The sequence below is a fragment of the Ctenopharyngodon idella genome, chromosome 8 (assembly GCF_019924925.1).
Source record: "Ctenopharyngodon idella isolate HZGC_01 chromosome 8, HZGC01, whole genome shotgun sequence".
Taxonomy (NCBI): domain Eukaryota; kingdom Metazoa; phylum Chordata; class Actinopteri; order Cypriniformes; family Xenocyprididae; genus Ctenopharyngodon; species Ctenopharyngodon idella.
Window position 1 is genome coordinate 19,970,164 of NC_067227.1, and position 22,869 is coordinate 19,993,032.

The following is a 22,869-nucleotide window of genomic DNA, read 5'->3' on the forward strand; positions in this document are numbered from 1 at the left end:
CTCCAGGTGCATCTGAATTATTGTGTGAGAAATTGCTTGTGATTGCAGTCATACAATTTCGTTCATTGGTTTTATGACTTTGGCTGTGAGTTGGTGAACTCTGTATTTCTGTGATCTCTCTCTCTCTCTCTCTTTCTTGTTTCTATTGCTCTGTCTTCTGTTTCTGAGACGGGATCATACCATCTAATGTTTGTTGCTGAAATGCGTCTCTTTTTATTGGAGCAGCAAATTGGCGGCTTTTGGCAAGCGTTGAATAGCTGGGGTTACGGGAATATCTGAGATGCTTTGGGGTTTGGTGGGGGGGGGGCTTTGAAGGGGGTGGTGTGTGAGGATCGAGCGTGTGTGCGTGCAGAGGGGAGATGAGGGTGCCTGTGGGCTGGGTGGGGCAGACGTTTTAATGGTCCCAAATGAAGGAGAGAATAATGAGGCTTCTCCCTGTGGCCTACACACACACACACACACACACACACACACACACACACACAAACACATGCACAAACAGAGACAAATGCTCTGAGGATCAAAGACCACAGGGGCACATGTGGGCTTTCTGGAGCACTGATGTTTTGGGTCTGGGTGAAATGTTTTTATGACATTCTTTGCCCAAATGAACTATGGGTGTATTAATGAAACCTGTTCTATTAAAATATGAGCATGTAAGTTTACGTGCTGCACCAGACATGCATGTACAGCTGCTTAGATGTAATTTTTTTTACTCTCTTTCACATGAATTTAAAACAGATGATATTTGCTGTATAATAAAGCAATGTTCATTTTGTTGGTAAGAAACTTGGCTGTTAAACTCGCAGCAGTGAATTATGGGAGAGGATCTGTGGGCGATGCCAATGGGTCCTCATTATTATTGCAGCATTGCCTCCTAGTGGTTGAGAGAGGAACTGACAACCAGATATTGTTCCTTATTCACTGCAATGTTCTTCTTTCCCCACCAGCCTCAAGCTTCAGCCCATTACTGCCACATCTTTCTCACAGTCACCGAGATTTACAGGTGAATATTGGCTTTTGTATTTATTTTATTGAGAATAAATACAAAATCTGTGTCCACAAAACACCATCAAATGCGTCACAGACCATCTTTAAATCCATTCTGCTAAAATCAGCTAAAAATCAACAACAACAAAAAAAAACCTTCAGATTCCATCTGTCTCATTTATACTGTATATAATATAATATATTATATATTTAGTGATTATATAATATACACGTTAGTGGCCAAAAGTGATGTTCGGAGGAGATATTTGTTTTTAATCACCCTACAAGTTCGATTAAAGCATCAAAATATGAGTAAATATTTTTTAAATATTTTAAATATGAGGGAAGAACAAAACTCTAAACTTGGTTATGGTATTTATACTTGGTTTAGTAATATTTTGTTGGTTCTATCAGTGATTATATGAGTACTGGCCAATATTATTTTTATTATTGACATTTTTTGATTTAGGCTGGTATTGGAAGCTTTCAAAGAATACTAAATTTTTATTCATCTCTTATAATGCTTCAATGTTTTCTTATTCGAAGCATAGATTAAATCTTTAGTGTGAACGTTGTTTGTTATTATTATTTATTTAAAATGTTAAACAAAGTAAATCGGGCTGTTTTACCTACACCACAACAAATTCTTAGTGTCTAAGATGAACATGAATAGCAGTAAATAACATTTTGGAAACAGTGAAATTATGTGTGTGTGTGTGTGTGTGTGTGTGTGTGTGTGTGTGTGTGTGTGTGTGCGTGTGCAGGAATGTGCTTACAGAGATTGATGAGAACCTGGCCGTGAGAGCCCTCATACAGGTTTTCACTGCTTTCTTCCTCCAGAGACTGACTGGACAGAAAGCACAGGTACAAGCTGACTATATGAATGTGAATGTGTAATTTCTCTGGCACTAGCAGCACCAAACCGAATCACAAAAATAATGATTGTTTCCAAAAATACTAAATCCCACAGAAGCCATAAACAAAAGAAAACAAGGCAGAGAAATAATAATGCATGGCCTCTGTGGAGTTTCATGTGATTGGCAGGTCTGTTTGGTGCCACTAGTGGCTCTCAAACGACACAAAAGAGATATTTCAAGTTTCGACTTGTTGTGATATCTATGTGCATATATGATTTGTAGGATCGTCTACCACTCAGAGCCTTCTTCCCAAACGTGACGCCCAGTTTACTCTCTCCTTTACTGACAGCACCATCAGGTACAGCAGCACCTACTATCTCTGAGAAAGCTCTTCTGATGAAATAGTGTATCCACAGTCTATAGCACATATGGGGGGCAGTGGGGTAAGCTGTGCCACTTTCTACCCAAGTTATTTCAGGGTATATCAATGTATATACAAATTATTTACATTTCAAATAAGAATAAAATAAAAATTGGTTTATACAGAACCAACAAAATGCTTTGAATGGGATTACTGTGTATTATTTACATTTTCTGAATAAATATCCATAAATCAGCCAGGAAAATTTACCAGCACATCTGGCACACTTTACCCCACAGCTATCATTTTGGGAAAAATATTTCATTTTTTATTAGATTTATTGACCTTTTTAATATGTCACATGTATTACAAGGAAAACAAAAGAATATATACAGTGCTCAGCGTAAATGAGTACACCCCCTTTGAAAAGTAACATTTTAAACAATATCTCAATGAACACAAAAACAATTTCCAAAATGTTGACAAGACTAAGTTTAATATAACATGTTTAACTTATAACATGAAAGTAAGGTTAATAATATAACTTAGATTACACATTTTTCAGTTTTACTCAAATTAGGGTGATGCAAAAATGAGTACACCTCACAACAAAAACTACTACATCTAGTACTTTGTATGGCCTCCATTATTTTTAATGACAGCACCAAGTCCTCTAGGCATGGAATGAACAAGTTGGCGACATTTTGCAAAATCTATCTTTTTCCATTCTTCAAGAATGACCTCTTTTAGAGACTGGATGCTGGATGGAGAGTGATGCTCAACTTGTCTCTTCAGAATTCCCCATAGGTGTTCGATTGGGTTCAGATCAGGAGCCACTGAATCACTTTCACCCTGTTCTTCTTCAGAAATCCAACAGTGGCCTTAGATGTGTGTTTAGGATCATTGTCATGTTGGAAAAGTGCACGATGACCAAGGGCACGGAGTGATGGTAGCATCTTCTCTTTCAGTATAGAGCAGTACATCTGTGAATTCATGATGCCATCAATGAAATGCAGCTCCCCGACACCAGCAGCACTCATGCAGCCCCACACAAGGACACTGACACCACCACGTTTCACTGTAGGCACCATGCATTTTTCTTTGTAATCCTCACCTTTGCGATGCCATACAGTTTTGAAGCCATCAGTTCCAACAACATTTATCTTGGTCTCATCACTCCAGAGTCCCAGTAGTCTTCATCTTTGTCAGCATGGGCCCTGGCAAACTCTAGGCAGGCTTTTTTGTGCCTGGGCTTTAGGAGAGGCTTCTTTCGTGGACGGCACCCATGCATGACATTCCTCTGCAGTGTACACCGTATTGTGTCACGGGAAATAGTCACCCCAGTTTGGCTTTTTACTTCTTTAGATAACTGCAGTGAACTTGCATGCCGATTTTCTTCAACCCTTCTCATCAGAAGACGCTCCTGTCGAGGTGTTAACTTCCGTGGACGACCTGGACGTCTCTGTTAGATGGTTGTAGTTCCATCTTTTTTAAATTTTTGTACCACTTTTGCTACAGTATTCTGACTGATAAGTAAAGCTTTGCTGATCTTCTTGTAGCCTTCACTTTTCTGGTGTAAAGAAATTATTTTCTTTCTCAGGTCTTGTGACATTTCTCTTCCATGTGGTGCCATGAAATGGGAAGGGGTTTTAACAACCTTTTATAGTCAACTGTCTGCTGGACACCAGTGTAATGAATAATTAGACTCACCTGTGGTTGAATTCTTTTTAAACAGGGTATCCGCGGAGCATTAAAAAACATTAAAAGTCATTAAATGGATTTTGCGAAAATTAAGGCCTTAAATGGCATTAAAAAGCATTAAATTTGATTCCTACAGGCATTAAATTTTTTAGATAGTTTTGAAGAAAAATAGTACTAACAGTTTATTTTGAATATAGCCTTCATAATTAATAATTGATTTGCTGTCGCAAAATATGTACATTGGTGTGATACACACGCGGAACCAGTTTGGTAATTGCCTCCGGCCGGTGCAAAATTGCCGTAACGCCGTTTTTGATAGTGGTTTACCGGCTTGGACCTGGAGACGGAGGGCTGCATCAGTGTTGCCAACTTAGCGCCTTTTTTCCAAGAAAGCGCATTGTGACAAATATAGCGACTTGTTGAAACCTTCTAGCTTCCGAGACTCCCCGGTACTGCCGCACGAGCGCGAGATCTTGCTTTCCTGCCGCAGGCGCACCTCTCTCTGCATCTGTTCTGTTCAGTGAGTGGCTGAGAGGATCAGCGCATTAATTCAGTTGAGGATGTCAGAGAACAAATAAAATAGATACTGCTGCTTCTAACCTGAGTGATCATTTTACATGTACATATAGCCACAATCACAGCAACTGTCTTTATCTTATGTGTATGGTGATTTTGTCAGACAAAGTCTCGATTACAAATCAGGATTATAACATGTCAGGGCTCGACACTAACGCTTGTCAATTAGTCGGGGATAAGTGGATTTTTTGAAGGGGCAAGTGAAAGAGAATTTTACTTGCCCGGTTGGACTGATTAAATCGTCCAAAAAACAAAAAACAAAAAAAACTTGGGAATCACCAAAACGCAAGAATGACAGATTTGATTAGTGTAAGTGACAATAATGGACTGACGGTTACAAGGTTGCTCGCGCAGCCTTGTTTTCATTAGCCTACTGAATGATTCAGCGTTTTGAACGAATCGATTGAGTCAAAGATTCAATCCCTGCATCCCAATGTGCATACTGTCCGCCCTAAATAGTATTGAATGTTACTAATGTCACATACTATTTAGGATGGATAGAATGCACATTGAGACGCAGGCAATGACTCATTCATATACAACTGCCTCATTCTTGAATGAATCAGCCATTGGAATGAATCGTTTGAATGAATGACTCAATGACTCACTTAAGACGGTTACTTGCCGCCACCTACTGGTGGTTTAGTTTCATTTTTAAAAGTATCACTTTCCCCCCAACATTTCTTATTTGAATTTTCAAAAAATATTTAAAACAATCCCATAACATTATTTAATGCAGTTGTATATATATTTTTTTTTTATTGTAAATGATTTAATTTGATTGGTAACAGCCCTTAGTGTCTTATTCTAATTGAATTTATTGAACAAATTTAAGAATTTAAAAATGTCGAGCCTTGTATGTAGTCTTAATGGGCTGCATTTCATATTGTCTGACAACAAAACAGAAAAATATATAGATGAAACAATTTTATTTGGCTGGAATTTAGCTGTATTAAAATACATTATGTGAGCACAAAGAGGTAGCAGCAGAGAAGCAAACAAATGTAAAGGGCTGACACTTGGCAGAATGCGAATGCAGCTTAATGACATAATGAATATTCTAATTGCCATATGACGTCATCTATTGACATTTAGCGACGTGTGTATGTATATATATATATATATATATGCATATATATAAAAAAAAATATGGCATTAAAAATTTTAAAAATTGGCATTAAAAAGCATTAAATTAGATTTGATGAAACCTGTAGAAACCCTGTTAAATTAGAGGCTGTTTCTTAATATGCGTTCTTAAGCGATCTTGCGTCCTTGTGTTCTTGCTCTACGTCATCATCAACCGTCGAAGTTCAATTCCAATACTCAAGAAAGTAAACATTTGTCCGTTTGTTTTGCTTAATTTTAATAAAGTGATAACCTGAAGAAAGCCTGCAGAATTTTTATTGGCATATAAAAAACAATCTTAACATTGACAAAGCATATAACACAAAGGCTACTCATTTTCATAAATACACGCGGTAAAATAAACAGATATAAAATTATATGAAAACAATGTCTATAATATTATGATAGAAGTCTTTTAATAGGTTATTACATTTGTTTGTGATGTTATATTGCATTTATTGTGCATTAGCCGCTACTTATAATATGCTGGGATGGGCAGTTGAGCAACAAGATCGCAGCACATCTCAATTCTCAAATGATGCGTTCTGTGTCCTCACGTCCTTCTGAGTTCGTTCTTTCAAGGTTGCCTGGCAAGACCGGACTCCACGAGAACGCAAGTCTGTTCTCTGCATTCTTGGAATTGAGAAACAGCCAGACATTTGTAGTCTAAAATTTAGCTTTGCTCCAGAGACTTTCAGTGGGGTGTATTTATTTTTGCATCACCCTAATTAGAGTAAAACTGAAAATTTTGTTATACAGTAAGTTATACAGTATTATTAACCTTACTTTCATGTTATAAGTTAAACAGATGTTATATAAAACTTAGTCTTGTCAACATTTTGGAAATTGTTTTTGTGTTCATTGAGATATTGTTTAAAATGTTAATTTTCAAAGGTGGTGTACTCATTTACGCTGAGCACTGTGTGTGTGTATATATATATATATATATAATATATATATATATATATATATAATGTGTGTGTGTGTGTGTGTGTGTATATATATATATAAAATATATATATATAAAAACATAGAGACTAGAGGATTATATAGTTACACTATTCATTGTAAAAAGTTTTTATTTACAAATAAATGGCTGACCCTTAACCTGAAAATTTCCCGATTTTATGAAATGGTTATACACTACCAGTCAATAGTCTGGAGTCAGTAAGATATTTTTTTTTTTTTTTAGGAACTTAATGCTCTTATTCAGCAAGGATGCAATGAATTTATTCAAAGTCTCCAAAAATATTATGCAGCACATCTGTTTACAACACTGATGATTATTAATGATAATAATAATAAAACATGTTTCTTCAGCACCAAATCAGCACATTAGAATGATTTCTGAAGGATCATGTGACACTGAATACTAGAGTAATGATGCTGAAAATTTAGCTTTGCCATCACAAGAATAAATTACATTTTAATAGATATTAAAATGGAAAACAGTTATTTAAATTGTAATAATGTTTTACAATATTACTCTTTTTACTGTATTTTTTGATCAAATCGGCCTTGGTGCGCACAAGAGACTACTTTCAACTACTTTTTAAAAAATCTTACTGACCTAAACTTTTAAACGTAGTGCATAATTGTAGACCTTGATCAGTTTGCTTTGACATAAAATTCATTTAATTCCCATATTAATTACTTAAATGTTTTTTTTTTTTTTTTTTTTTTTTAACATGAAAACAAATCACTTTTCTCACGTGAATGTCAGTCATGGGCAGCTGAATATGAAGGGCCATTTTTAAATATATGGTCCTATGACAAAAATTGTGCATGTTTTCTATCTAGAGTAAGGGGAGACACGGCTACAAATTATGGTCTAATTATATCACATCGCTAGCAAATTACAACACACATCAAATCTCTTTCTTTTACTCATACACCACCCATACCCCTACATCTAAAATGATAACCTCATCAACCGATTAAACATGACTAAAATATCATTATTGTCTGAGTGAGTGGCTAGAGCTTCATTTGAATCATTCATCCTAAACCTCCACCATCTGAAGTCTCTCAAGCCTGGCCTTATCTCCCTCCCTCCATCAGAGCAGTCCCAAACAAACAGGCTCCTTCCTCCTGTACCCACCCTGCCCGCTTTAGTCCGGTCCTCTGATATCTATCTCTGGCTCGGCTCCCAAAGGACCCTGGGCTCTTCAGTGCCTCCTGAACACCAGAGGATATCCTCACAATGCCACCTATTCTATAACCAGCACAACAGAAGAATAGCTGCAGACCTCAGGTGTCTGCTGCGCCAGGGGCTCTTTTTTAGGATTATTTGTTTGCACTGGTTCAATTGTCATTGTACATGGAATGATTGACATGAAGCGGGCCTTCGTCTCTGAAAGGAGACTTGTGAATGCCGGAGCTTAGATATTTACCTCATCAAGCTAAAGATAGGCCATGATCCTTGAATGTGGCGTTACTTAAAGGGACAGTTCATCCAAAAATCAACATTTGCCATTATTTACTCACCTTCTTCACCTTCTTCTGGTCTCCAGCCCTGACTTTTTCTTCTGCAGAACACAAAATAATATATTTTAAGACTAAATGTACAGTGCTGAATATATTTTAGGGCAAAACTCCCCAGGTGAATAGGGTAAACGGTTTCACTGAAGTATCACCATACTTCGCCAGTTGATTGATTACATTTAAGAATTGCAAACATTTTTGTATTACAAGTTTTCTGAAATGTTATGCATGGATATACATATGTTATGTCAAATATGAGCCATTATCTAATTAAATAAGCACTAATTTTCATACATTTTCAGAGCAGAAATCTGAACATCGGATAAAGCCAGGTTCATAATTCTTGTTTCATTTTGTTGACATATTAGAGTCGAAGGTTTTTACAGACATTATTTAGGATCTCTCTTTTTATCAAAATACTCTAAACAGAGAGAGAAAAAATTCACCATGTTTTTAGGAATAAAATGTATAAAAATAAAGCAAATGATAAATAAACAAACCCCGCTGTGAAAACCTTCAAAATATAGATTGGAATAAAGCTGTAATGTTTAATGTAAGTGCTACTGAAGTGGAGATTTCTGGCTCAAAAATGCATTTTGAGAAAACGGACTTTAGAGATATTGTAATTAATCTACAGATACAAAGAGATAAAGAGCAATAAAATATACACTGAAAAGTGTTTGTTTTCCACTAGTCTGAACCAACACTTTATGAAAAGCCAAATAGCACAAAATCTCAAAACTGACCAGTGTATGAAAAAACATTGTTTTTTGACTGCGGTGTCTTGCTTTAAAATAAATGTTTCAGTATCTTCATAAAGAGCAAAACCTTGAATAATAATATAGCAGATAGCTATAGTTCCTATGGAAAAATTGATCAAGAAGGACTTTTTAAGGCCTAGCGAATGGTCAGTTGAAACCATTTCAACTGGAGGTTTGTTATCAGTGGGTAAGTTAGGTATCCAGCTCAAAATCAATTTCAAAAGTGTCTCATTTCTGCGTTTCTCATTTCACCCTCTTTCAGAAGTTCCCAGGGAAGCCTGGCTGGATCATCTGAGCTGGATCAGAAGTTTACTTCAGAGCGTGACAGAGAACGAGGAGGAGGGGGAAGATGTCAGGTGAGATGATCTTCAAGACACTCTACACTTCATTGCATTCTTATCATCTGCTGTGCTGTTACTAGAGAGATTTCCCACACAGTAATCCTGTATGTTTCTGGCCAGCTCAAGCTTGACACAGGAGGGTATTTGGACACAGATTACCAGATATTCAGTGATAGGTTTTCACCTGAAGTAAATAGCTGCTCTTCACAAATGCTTGTTCCAGAAAAATACCCAAAAGGTCTATCCACACCAAGTGGAATGTCCTGAATGACTTAAAAAATGGGTTGTAATACATTACCCTTTGCACTACAGACATAACCACCCCTTCAAAGTCCTTTTATAATATATGTACATATATAATATATTCGCATAAGTAAAAAATATGTTTTTCATTTAGCCAGACATGCAGTATATTCGTTCCATCCTTGATGTGACTAGACCTATTGACGCCAATTCATTCACATTTGGTGTGAATAACCATATACCGTATACACACATACACTACCGTTAAAAAGAAATTAAAAAGAAATGAATAATTTTATTTAGCAAGGATGCATTAAAGCAGTCAAAAGTGGCAGTAAAGACATTTACTGTAAAATGTTACAAAATATTTCTAATGAAAAAGCAAATTGTTGAATTAAAGTTTGAAATTCATGAAATGGACAGCTTAAAGTGATATATATATATATAATATAAACGTAAATAACTGTTATGTTCTTCCATTGTGTGTTTGGGTGGATGGTGATTTTCCAGGGCGTATGAGGCTGTCTTTGAGGCTTGGTTCCTGCTGGTGCAGTGTGGGTACTGGGTGGACACAGCTGTTGAGCTGCTTGTTCTGGCAGTGCCTGAGAATCCTGAACCACTGCTGTGGCTCCTGACGTTCTTCCACCACCCCACCAACAGAGGGCACCAGAGGTCCCAACAAACCGTAAGATATCTAATTATGGCACTGAAGTCAGTCAACCTTACGTCACAAGTTAAAAACAGCAAAGTGAAGCAGACTGGAAAATTACTGATGGCTTCCTCCTCTTTGTTTTAATCTCAGGCAGTGGCCAGAGAAGCCTGGTCTTATCTAAGGATGCTGTTTCTCACTCGTCCTCCCCCTCCTAGTCACCTCAGTGCTGTGAAAGAGCTCCTGTCCTCCTCCTCCCTTTCAACAAACCTCGTCTTGCATCTGTTTTCAAACTTTGCCATCTTTTCCCACGGACCTGTTAGCATTATCACTGAAATAACTGACAAGGTGAGGTCTTCACTGATTCTGTTTCAGCACATTGTGAAATTACATTTATGTCCACAAATGCCAAGGGTTTACTCATGCGAACCCGGTGGCCTATTCAAGACTAGACGAGGGCTGTGCGCAGCCCAATTAAGTTGTCATCAGTGCCTTTATTGACCCTACGCTAGTTCTTGTGGTATGCAGAGAACAACAGAATAAAAAAGGCTGTCTGCTGTTTACGACACATTTAAAATCAGAAGCGTTTCATTCTCACACACGCACATGCACACACACGCACACACACACACACATAGAGAGAGTACAAAAACAAGTTTACCCCCAACTGCTTGAATGCTTAGAGTGGCTCTTTTATGGCAAGGTAAGGCCTCAACTTTGTTTACATACAGGGATATTTCAACCAAATCATATTACAAAAATTTGATATTTTGAACAATATTCATGCAGGTGTTTTCCATACAATGACAGTTCATAGTGACCATGAGCTGTCAAACTGTCAAATCTGACAAATAGAAACCAAAAAGAATCATAAAAAGAACACAGATCAATGATTTCAGAAGACTTATAATATAAAGCACAAATCATGTGAGCTACTTTTATGTCATAATTATGACTTTTTATCTAATAACTTCAATCTAATAACCAGTGTTGGGGAAAGTTACTTTTAAAAGTAATATTGCGTTACTCCCTAAAAAAGTAACTAATTGCGATAGTTACTTTTTATGAAAAGTAATGTTACATTACTTTTGCATTACTTTTTCTCACCTGGGCTTGCTTGTTTTTTTGTTTTTTTTTGATAACAAAAAAAGTTCTATTTTTGGCAAATGTTCAGGCTCTTTCACACCAAAAGTGAAATGAATAAACCTCAGGCTGAAGGAAATACATATTTATGTCTGTACAGTAAAGGGCGCAGCTCAAACAAACCTTTCAGCTGTGCTGCAATTCTGGATTGAAAGAAGAATAGGATATAGGAGAAGGAAGTTCAACACTCTTATTTCTAAATCTAATCTAAAGTGATTTTTGCTTATTAATATGGTTGAATTAGGTCATTGAAGGTCAGCAGCAAAGACATAAAAAGTGAGATTAAATAGGCCTACATAAGACATATTTGTGTAATTTAATATAGTTAATTATTACAGGTTTGCATAAAATTCTGAGATTGCATTTCACTGTTTTTATTCATTTTGAGGAATGTTTTCCTGCAAGTGAGATGACTAAATGCATGTTCACATTTAGTCTATAATTAAAATAACCATCATCTTTACACAGCGCACACAATGCCTCTGCTCTTTATTTCTCTCAACATGGGGATAGGAGAGCTGTCAGTCAGTAAATGTGAAAAAGCAATTTGCGTTACTTATTTGAAAAGTAACTTTGATATTTTGTTGTAAAATGAAAAAGTAATGCGTTACTTTACTAGTTACTTAAAAAAGTAATCTGATTACGTAACTCAAGTTACTTGTAATGTGTTACCACAACACTGCTAATAACCTTGTCATACTTTCAAATTTATTTATATTTTTTATCTTTTAGAGAGAGGAAAAAAAGGAAAAAAGAAAAGAAAAACAAACAACAAAAACAACAACATACAATCACATCTAAACAACAGAACGATCATTTGGTCACCCATACATTCTTTCATAAACATATTGATGGAAGTACATCCCAGATGATACAGCAGACAATAATCATGTTATAGAGTCATAAACGCAATCCATTTTTCCCAATACTGTAAGTATTTATTCATCCGGAAGTTTAATGCGAACGTCATCCTCTCCATATTTTGGATATTGGTCACAATGTCCAGCCAGTCAGTCTTTGTCGGAGGTTCTAATTGTAGCCACTTTCTTGTTACAGCTTTCTTGCTGGCTGTTAATATCTTTAAAAGATATTTATCTTTCTTCATCAAATGAGCTGCTAAATTGCCCAGATAAATTGTGGAAAAAGAACAATCAGTTCCCTCACTGAAAATGATATGTATTAATTGTATTACCTCCTGCCAATATGACTGAATGGCTGGGCAACTCCAGAATACATGAAAATGATCCGCCAACTGTTCCCCACATTTCCTCCAACACAGACTACTTCCAATCTCGTCAGTCTGAATAGATTTTAACTTGGGGGTTACAAAGTATCTAATAATATTTCACCAGCAGAATTCTCTCCACATACCCGAGCTGATAGAGGTAGCCTGTACAGAACAAAATATTTCTTCCTCTGAGATGCCTAGACCGGATTCTTTCTCCCATTTTAATCTAACCTTATTTGTTGATTGTTTCTTAATGGACTGAATAGCTAGATACAGTTTTGAGACAAGTTTCCTATTGTCTTTATTTTTATACATATCAATGAATAAATTAATTAAATTGGTGTCATGCTTCACCATGTATCTTATCTCTTTATTAAAATAAGTCTTTCTTAAGTTTTTCCAGACCATACTTTCAACCTTTTATGTAAATTATGATTTATAATTTAAATTTTGTCATAATTTTAGGTTTTACTGTCATAATTTTGACTCATAATTATGTCTTTTATCATTGTTTTTTTTTTATCTTGTAATTTTGAAGTTTTAGGCCATAATCACTTTTAATCTCATAATTTTGACTTTTTATCCATAATTATGGCTTAGTATCTCATAATTTCAACTCTTTATGACATAAATTATGTTGTGGAAATGGCTTCTGTAGGATTTTTGCCGTCATTTTTTTTTTTTTTCCACCTTGACTTGTATATACCGTACCAATGTTTGCACTTGTTTTTGGTCTGTCTTCTGGCTTTAGACCTTTTCTGTTTCTTCGGCCATATAGGTACTGGTTTCTCTGTTGTCTTCGCTGGTAAAACACGATAATAAGTGTGTTCCTTTGTCTAATTTTCACTCCTCGCATCACCAAACAACACTGCGCTACTAGCGTATCTAGAGAGAGCAGCCAATGAGTGTGAGGATTCTCTGCCGTTTAGTAAAATTCAGCCAGTCATGTCATTTTAACATTGCAAAATACACAGTGTTTTAATTGTGTATGGTGCGGCTCACATCCTCTTTTTATAGCAAGTTTTATACTTAATTTTTTTTTTTTTCTTAATCCCATCAAACCAGCACCAAACTACTGAATGCACCTATTTTTTTTTTCTTTGTGTTACATTGAAGAAATAGCAGCATATGGGCTTTGCAGATAATGATAATGAGTATTACACACTTTAATACACACTCAATATTTCTGTGTTCCAGTGGAAATTGTGAGGGCTGATTACCCAAACGTTGTGTTTTGTGATGCTGACAGGTGCTGACTGATGCCGCTGTGAAGCGCAGGGCACTGTGGATCCTCGCTTCGATACGCTGCAGACTAAACATTGCTCCCTCGCGGGACGACAGGGTTCATTCCAGGCTGAGGATGCTTCAGGACACCCTCCTCCAAACCTAAGATCCTCGCATAAAAACTCCTAGCTTTGAGCGCTTGGTGAAACTATTTATTAGGACAAGGAATCCTGGCGTGGCTCAGTTACGCACCGAAATGCTGGGTGGGACGATGTGGCATTTATAGAAGAGAAGCCCAGCTGCCGTTTTTAACTTTAAAAGCAGTGGGTGTTCTCCCTCTAAACCCAAGAGGGGCCTCCACACTTGATGTATTGAGCCAAATAAAAAGAACACATGTATTTCTATCTGTGTATTTGGATGACATCAAACGTGGATCTGAGAAAGTAAATTTCCACCGATGTGACTGCTGTCAGATCTGCGGTTGTATTTCGTGAGTGTTTGGGCTTGGTGTCTTTGTTGTTTGACTGCGGAGCTCCGTCTAGCTAACACTCCGTTTGTCTTCCCTCACTGTCCTCCCACACACTCTTTTGACAGGAGAGCATGCCGGAGTCCTTCTCGCCACATGAACACTCACATCTTCGCGTGTGTGTGTGTGTGTGTGTGTGTGTGTGTGTGTGTACTCCCAGCGAAGGGCCTCCTGAATAGTTTAGTCTCTGTACTTTACTTTCTAGACTCCATCATCACTAGTGCTTCTCCGTGGGTCTCTGTCTCCCTGTAGGACCATTTCCTCTGAGTGTTTTCCCTATTCAACCCTCTCAAGCATGTGTTTATCACTCAAAACTGGGTCATACTGAATTTATGGCCTTGTTTAAACTATAAGAATGTCACTAATGTCTTCATTTGAAATGCTGTTAAACTCAAGTAGATGAATTGTCACATTTAATACTAGTATAACTGCAACCAATTATATCCCTAGTTACTTAATATTGAATATTCTTTAAACAAATAAAAGGTTAGTATTTGAGACCACAATTCTAACAAAATATTTTGTGTGAAGTCAGCCACAGAAACGTACCTGAATGAATGTGTGAGGTGTTGTAAAAACACCAACAGTGTGGATAAGGTGACATGTTTAGCGTGCAAACATGCGTCATCTGCGCATATTTCTACCACAAACATTTTCTTCCTATCTGATTGGGACTCTGGGATTTGACGTGGTGGGCACAAGGTGAGCAGGTTCAGAAAATGCTGACGTCGTCTTCAATGTGCACGAAAACAAGTTGTACCTTGGTGTGGTTCAGGTCAGTTCAGGTAGCCCAACCCTCTAATACTTCAGAATGACACATACATTTGAGTACTGTATTTGTTTTTATTTCTTTCTGACAATACAAAAGTAGGACATGTTGGCTTTATTTCATGTCTTCTAGCTTAAACACTGAATTGTGCAATGATGGAAAACAATTCTAATGATAGATTGTTTTTGTGCATATTCCATTGGTTGTTCTCTCTGAGCAACAGTGAGCAGGTGACGGTGGGATCCTGCTTGATTTCCCTGAGTTGAACATGTGACTGCACACCAGACAGATCTGAAACCTGCAAAAGAGAAGAGCCAGAATCACTACAACGTGAAACCTAATGATTCACGGTCAAGACATCGGAAATAATGTATCAAGGCAAGACAAGTTTATTTATGTAACACATTTCATAGAAAATGGTAATTCAAAGTGCTTTACATAAAAGAAAGAAGGTAACACTTTAGTTTAGGGTCCAATTCTCACTATTACCTAGTTGCTTAATCGCATGCATATTGGCTGTTTATTAGTACTTATAAAGCACATATCAATGCCTTATTCTGCATGACCATATTCTACATCCCAATACCTAAACTTAACAACTACCTTACTAACTATTAATAAGCAGTAATTTGGAGTTTGAGGCAAAAGTCATAGTTAAAGGTTTTGTTCACCCAAAAATGAAATTTGTCAATTACTCACCCTCATGTCGTTTCAAACCCGTAAGACCTTCGTTCATCTTCTTCACACAAATTAAGATGTTTTTGATGAAATCCAAGTTTATTTTTTTAAATAGAAAGCAATGAAATGAACACATTCAAGGTCCAGAAAAGTAGTAAAAACATTGTTAAAACTGTCCACGTGACTACAGTGGTTCAACCTTAATGTTATTAAGCGACAATTTTTGTGCGCAAAAACAAAAAATGCGCAAAAATAATAACGACTTTATTCAACAAATTCGTCTCTCTCTCTGCCCTGTCAGTCTCGTACACACTACGCAGTTGACGCAGTGAACAGTTCAGCGCTTCAGTGTTTGTCCAAACGCCGGCTTAGTATTGGCCAGCTCCTGCGTCAGCATCACACGCATGTCATGCTGCTCGTCGTTTCATAACATTAAGGTTGAACCACTGTAGTCATGTTGACTATTTTATTTTGGACCTTGAATGTGGTCATTTCATTGTTTTCTATCGAGGAAAAAAAAAAAGAAAAACCTCTTGGATATCATTAAAATATCTTAATTTGTGTTCTGCAGATGAACAAAGGTCTTCCAGGTGTTGAACGACATGAGGGTGAGTAATTAATGACAGTTAATAATGAGAATTGGACCCTAAACTAAAGTGTGACCAAAAAAATGCAAACCAAATTGTAACGTATGCAGCAAAGTTACTAGATTCTTGTTCAGAATATGAACAACATGTATTTTATTAGGTCTAGACTCTGAGCCTGTTATATTATTTGGGTGACTGACGCATGTCTATTTTTGTGTCATATAGTCAAAATGCAGTTTTTAAATTAAAATATACACTTTTGCGTAAACTTTCATATAAATAATTCTTTTTTTTTTTTTTTTTTTTTACTATTTTTAATTAACTTCATTTTAAATGGCCCTGTGTAACAAATTAATCTCAATTAGTCTCAATTAATATGAAGTTATTAGAGCTGCATGTATAATAAAAGAATGGCTAAAATGCTATTTAAAATAGTTTTGGGGGAATCGATGGGGAATAGCTTTTCATTCAAGTAATTTTGTTATGTAGTATTTTGTTAACAACAACATCACTAATGTGTCTCCCAAGGTAGGCACATTTAAAATGTAGTGAGATACATGTGTGTGGATGAGCCTACAAGTACAGGCTGAAGCAGGAGAGACGAGTTGTCTGGAGGTGGGGGGTCTGTGGACCAGACTCCTGTTCCTGCTGAACTGAGCCAGTGTTTCTACAGGACTGTAATCAGCTCAGTAGGCACGGGAGGCCAGGTCCATCTATCTCTCGCACACGCTCACATATGACTCACATTCAGCATGGGCCACTTGATGGAAGGATCAGATATGGGATAATACGCTTCAGCTGAAGGTGCTTAGCACTTCATTTCCCACAAAATATCTCCTAATGACATTTTAAATACGGCCCGTGCAACTAATTCCATTTTTACTAGCCTTGGATGGTAATGCATCTTTAAACAGCTTCTAAATATAGTCATTTATGGCCAGCTTCTCCTCAGCTTCATATTTAACTCGTACATCTGTCATGACTTAGAAGACGGCATGCTGGCCGCTGGCCGTCCGCTAACTCAATCTGCAGAGGTCCTTTTAAGCACAACTTCCTGTCTCAATTGCTGTCTTTCATATTTCACCCATCAAAGCTAAAAGTGGAGCTGTTTTTACAGTCCAGAGATGCAGATGTTTTGGTCTGTGTGGCCGGGTCTTGCTCCATTCCTCCTCCTGTCCACATTTCCCAGAATTCCTCTGGATTTCATGTGGATTTTGTGGCCCAGCAGTAGGAGAGAGCAAAACCATTTTGTTTTTCGCATACAAGTAACATAGTGACGCTATAAGATGCTTGAGCCTATGGAGGAGGAGGAGGAGGAGGAGGAGGAGAAGACAATAACTCCTGGGCTCCTCATCTCACTGTGGGCTCCATTAGCTCAGTCTGTTTCTTTTCAGCCCTCATTACAGCCATCTCCACCATCTCAACCATCTCAGACTCGCTCTTCATCTGTCATACCAACCCGAGCGCTCTCGGCAAGTGTTTGTTATGCTCGTCGTGGAAGGATCTCACAATCAGCTCATTACGAAGGCAACCGCATCGTACTGCACTGCTACAGTAAAGTTCCATTTTACTCCAGAAACCCTCAAAGAACATTTGCACAATGATATATGAATTCTCAGTCTGATGGGAGGGATCTGAAAGAACTGTATGCTGGAAAATGTTAGGGTATGAAAACCAGGGGTCGAGTTTTGGCAAGTTAGCATGGCCTGCTAGGCTGCAAACAGCATCTTTCTCCATTACCAGTCATACAAAGGTAATTCTGACAAAACAAGTAGAGAAAAACCATAAATTGCAATGAATTCATCATAGTAAGCGATTTAGCAGTGCCTGATTTGCTTTAGAGTGCTCTTAAAAGTAGCTAGTGTAAGGCTTTGGACTATTAGCATTCTGGAGGTTTATAATTTTAATATTTTAGCTGCAGTGCTTTAAAGAGGATAAATTAAGAGATGCAACTTTGAGGAGAGAGCCTTAAAGGGTTAGTTCACCCAAAAATGAAAATTCTGTCATTAATTACTCAGCCTCATCAAAGACTATAGATATAGAAAGACAGTTCACTCATATTAGTTATGAATGGGAGAAACTGCAACGTGCAATATGACGGAATATGTCCTGCCAATCGCTGATTGATAAAGTCATTGCGTCACTGCAGCTGCAGTTAGAAGCTCCGGTTCCCATAGAAACCTGAGATTTGCACTTAGGACTGCACATGCGCATTGGCTCATCTAGCCTGAAAAATAAATTTTTTTAACGCTATTTGAGCATAAGAAACAACATTTATGGGACGGTTCATGTCAGAATTTGTTGCTGATTTGAAATATGTTGTTTAATTGTGAGTTCGCCAAGCAGATTTTGAGATTTCAGGATTCCCCCATTCAAATAGATAGGACTTGGTCTTGGATGCCTGAAATAGCTGCCCGGAGGCGCAAATATGGCCGCCGAGTGAACAAACTTTCCTTGAAAGGGACTTTGGCCTCATGTCGTTCCAAGACTTTCAATCATCTTCGGGACTCAAATGAAGATCTTTTTGATGATATCTGAGAGCTTTCTGTCCCTCCATAGACAGCTACGCAACTGCAACTCTGACACTTCAAAAAGTTCATAGAGATCGGAAAACCAATCCATATGAATTAAGTGGTTGAAACTTCTGTTTATGTTCGCTGATCAATGTTTATATGTGAGTAAAAGCCTAAATTTAATCTGTTCATCATAAAAAGTGATTGAATATCTTTAGAAAATTTGGACAACCGCTGAATACATATGGATTAGTTTTACAATCTCTTTATGAACTTTTTGAAGTGTCAAAGTTACAGTTGTGTAGCTGTCTATGGAGAAGTCAGAAAGCTCTCAGATTTCATCAAAAAGATCTTCATTTGTGTTCCGAAGATGAACGAAAGTCTTGGAACGACATGATGGTGAGTAATTAATGAAAGAATTTTCATTTTTGGGTAAACTAACCCTTTAACACACTGTGTGATAGCATGCTACACTCCAAGTTTGATAGTAGCATTACTGACCCCAAACTTTTAAACAGTAGTATATTATTTGCTGACTTTCTATCTAAAGGATGCATGCTCTTTGCACATCCCTAACCATGATGTCATTTTCTTGAGCGATCAGCCACTTGACAACTGATTGGCGCCAACCAAGAAATGCTAACAGAAGGCTTTCTCTAGGTATTATAGACCCTCATTGGTAAAGACTGGCATGAAGAATGTCTTACAATACAAACTAAACTACAGACACCCTCCAGAGACTTTCAAGTTGTCTTCCATTTCTCTAACTTGTTTCACATGTGAATGTATAATTATTATTAGACTTTTAGCACTTCACATCTGCAACGGGTTGAAGAAAAGAGGGGAAAAGCCATTCCCAGAGGTCTCTCTTCGTCTGTCATCCTCTCATCAGGTGCAGAACTTAGCCACTGTGAACAAAGAGTTCAATCACTGTTCACCAATCAGCTAAGCTCTGCACCTGCTCTGAGAGTCTCTCCTCGACACTCATGCGTACGCGCTCGTTCACCCACGCCGCTTGTCGGCAGGGAAGCGTTCCTCCTCTGCATTTTCTTGTCATCCTGTCGGAGGCCCACAGAGAAAAGCCATGTCTTCTTTTATTTTTATTTTCTCGAGCTGCGTTAAGACGGTGCCTCTGGTTGCCATAGCAGCCGTCCGAGCGGCGGTTGTGTGGTAATCCCTGGCAATGTGATTTTTATCTTAAGTCACAAATCAGCACGCCAGGAACCCACACAGCCAGCAACATGAAAGGCAAAACCTGCAGATCCTCTTGCTCTCCTGCGATTGAGCACGCTTGGCTGGGCCGCGGATATGTCTCTCATTATCCCCATCAAGACGCATTTCACAGGCCTCCAAACTCCACCGACTCCAACGTTCAGATTTCAGCCTGACTCATTTCTCAAGAGTTCTCTTACACTTGTGGGATATTTTTACTGTTTCTGAAGTACACTGACTGTAATTGGCAGACTGAGTCAAGAACTATGGCTGCTTTTAACATCTAGGAATGAAGGGAATTCTTTATTTTGAAAACGGTCTGTCTGGAGGTTTATTTTATCAGATTTCAAACGCAGCTGAAGAAAGAAAAAGAACCAATGATGTGTACGACTGTATATGAAAAGAAAAAAAATCGATTAAAATCCAGTTTAAAATATGCACCGTAGCAAATGTATGTTTTAATGATAAATTCAAGTTTTTTGAAAAACATTTATACAATTTTCAAGAAAAGTTTCAATTGAATGAAATTCAATAAAACAAAATGTCATGTGGTATAACCAAGTAAAAATATATATTACCTTATATCCTAAATATATCATGTATTATAAATACATGTGAGTGTACATCTTAATATATAGCACTATTTTCAAAGACATTTGTGAAATTTTTTTTAATGAGCTTTTTTATATTTTAGCTTTATCCTCTCTTTGACAGTTGTATGCATGTTGGTTGACTTTCAAATATTAAGCAATTAAGTTTTATTAAAATATTAATACAATATTTTTTTCAAAGAAATAAAAGATTGTCAAACTACTTAAATTTTAAAACATTTTTTCCTCATCATATCAAAACATTTTGACAGTTTTATCACATTATTTATTTCCCAAAAATAAAATATATCTTTAAAAAAAAAAAAATTCTAATAATAGAAAAGGTGTAATTAACTAATTGTATGCATGAACTGCATTTTTAAAGTATAAATTATTAGGCGAGTGACACATCATCGACCCAAAAACTAAAAAACCTAAGCACAACACCCATTATTCAGGTCTAATAGCTTTTCCTGACACTGTTTGGCGTACTTCAAAACAACAGGTGTAATCTGCTATCAGAATTTACCACATTTCAAGGCACGTCCGAGCAAGGCAGGCGCCCAATGTGTACCGAAGATTTATTGACACCGGCTAGACGCTGACCTCTGAAGACAAACGGGCTCTCTGAGAATGAAAATGCTGCATTAGCGCTGCACAAATTGCAGAATAATCGCTTTGACCGGCGTGATTCATCCAAGTCAAGTGACATAAACCACAACGTCTTGGAAAAGCTGCTCTCCTATGAGTCCTCAAACAAATAAAACTGTCTTGTCGGCAGATTAAAAGCACCACAGCTTCACCAAAAACACTGGAGCAAGACGACTAATGGATTTATCCATAAGTTGTCTCTTTTCCATAGGCTGATGAGTGGCCCGTGCTTCTCGGTTAAACAGAATAATATCTTGGCGTGATGGTGAGATAGGTGGCTTCAAAGCCAGACAATTACCCTTTCTTCCGTTCATGGTTACCACCATATATCAGTCCTCCACAGCTTTTAAGGAAGCAACAAATTATGTGGACCCAGGGAATCCCTCCCTTGCGGAGGCAGGAATTTCATATAGTGAGGACACAGGGATCCACCTCTCTCCTAAAGCCGTGAAAAAAAGCTGCTGACCCGTTTCTTTTCTGGTGCTTGGGAATTGTTTGAGGAGCACATTCCGAATTCATCATAATACAAACAGATTTCGACAGGCTTCCTGGAAAAGTGCAGAAGAAGCAGGCGGGAGCTTCTGGAAGAATGTGAATGTGGTGGTGGCCAGGACACGGGGAGTGGATCTTTATTAATGTGGGGAGTAAAAACAAAAGGGCTTTTTTATGACTTCTGAATCTCTCAGGCTACTGAGTGAATTTTTTTCAAAGGAACTCTTACATAATATACAACTTTTTTTGTTAAACGTGTCCAAAAATAACCAAGTAATGGGACACGCTGTTACTCAGCCATTAAAATCTGTTGACGGTGCAGGTTGAGACGGCATGAGCTGATTGTGGAACAATTTCCAGAATAAGCTGATCGTTTTTGACTTCAAACTACAGTAAAGGTCAGAGGGGACGAGACACTCTTACCTGATTTGTCTGAATTCAGAGGATCATTTCCTCCACAACGCCGCGTGCTGATTGGTCCATGTCATCTTTAATGATGGATAGACAATGGCGTGCTAATGTTTGCTGCCGGGCATCTTCCTGGACCATCAACTCACCGTACAAATACACACCCATGGCCTGCCGTACACACAGACACACACACTAGAATCAAGAAGTATTCTTTATAAGGGAAAGAGATCTAAGCTCTGTTCCTAAACCTAGTGAGCTCGCTTACTGCCTACTACCTACACAGGCAGCTCCCTTCCAAGGCAGCATCTTGAGTGAAATATTAGTCGGGTTCTGGAAGTAAAAACTCAGTTTTATCCATAGGGAAATAGATTTTTAATGATGACTTAGAAATCTTTTTAGACAGCCGTACTGTGAGCTACGAAGTTGTTAATCAATGGTATATACATCCGTTGAAGTCGTGAGCCCACATTATGCCTTAAAGATTTCACTTTCAAATGAGTTATGAAGTATGAAGTAAAGTAAAATATCTAGCTTCCACCAGACCGCCTTCCGTATTGAAGTTACAAAGGAAGTGTAAACTACTACTGAATAGGGAAGGCATGGACGTACAGCGTAAGCTTTTTGAACTGCAAGAGTTTTACACTTTCTTCGTACGTTGAATACGGAAGGCGGTCTGGCGGAAGCTAGATATTTTACTTAACTTGTTAAATATGGATCATTTTTTTTACACAAATGCATCGCTTCACTTCAGAAGGCC

At 37.6% G+C, this 22,869-nt stretch overlaps 2 protein-coding genes across 3 annotated transcripts in view; one reads left to right on the plus strand and one right to left on the minus strand.

Moving 5' to 3' along the window:
* Positions 1-14,087, plus strand: part of fancc (FA complementation group C) — a 35,041-nt gene extending 20,954 nt beyond the window's left edge. The window contains exons 9-15 of the mRNA XM_051901843.1: positions 951-1,006; positions 1,755-1,854; positions 2,130-2,205; positions 9,118-9,211; positions 9,950-10,124; positions 10,242-10,436; positions 13,709-14,087. Of these exons, the coding sequence (XP_051757803.1) occupies positions 951-1,006; positions 1,755-1,854; positions 2,130-2,205; positions 9,118-9,211; positions 9,950-10,124; positions 10,242-10,436; positions 13,709-13,849 (837 nt within the window). The 3' untranslated portion in view covers positions 13,850-14,087. The remainder of the gene's footprint in view (positions 1-950; positions 1,007-1,754; positions 1,855-2,129; positions 2,206-9,117; positions 9,212-9,949; positions 10,125-10,241; positions 10,437-13,708) is intronic.
* Positions 14,088-15,032: 945 nt separating this feature from the next.
* aopep (aminopeptidase O (putative)) overlaps positions 15,033-22,869 on the minus strand; it is a 92,000-nt gene continuing 84,163 nt past the window's right edge. The window contains exons 16-17 of one of the 2 annotated variants that reach the window (XM_051901841.1): positions 22,125-22,280; positions 15,033-15,276 (exon numbers count right to left, since the gene is read on the minus strand). In XM_051901841.1, the coding sequence (XP_051757801.1) occupies positions 22,140-22,280 (141 nt within the window). In that variant the 3' untranslated portion in view covers positions 15,033-15,276; positions 22,125-22,139. The remainder of the gene's footprint in view (positions 15,277-22,124; positions 22,281-22,869) is intronic. The other variant, XM_051901842.1, reaches the window with a different exon arrangement.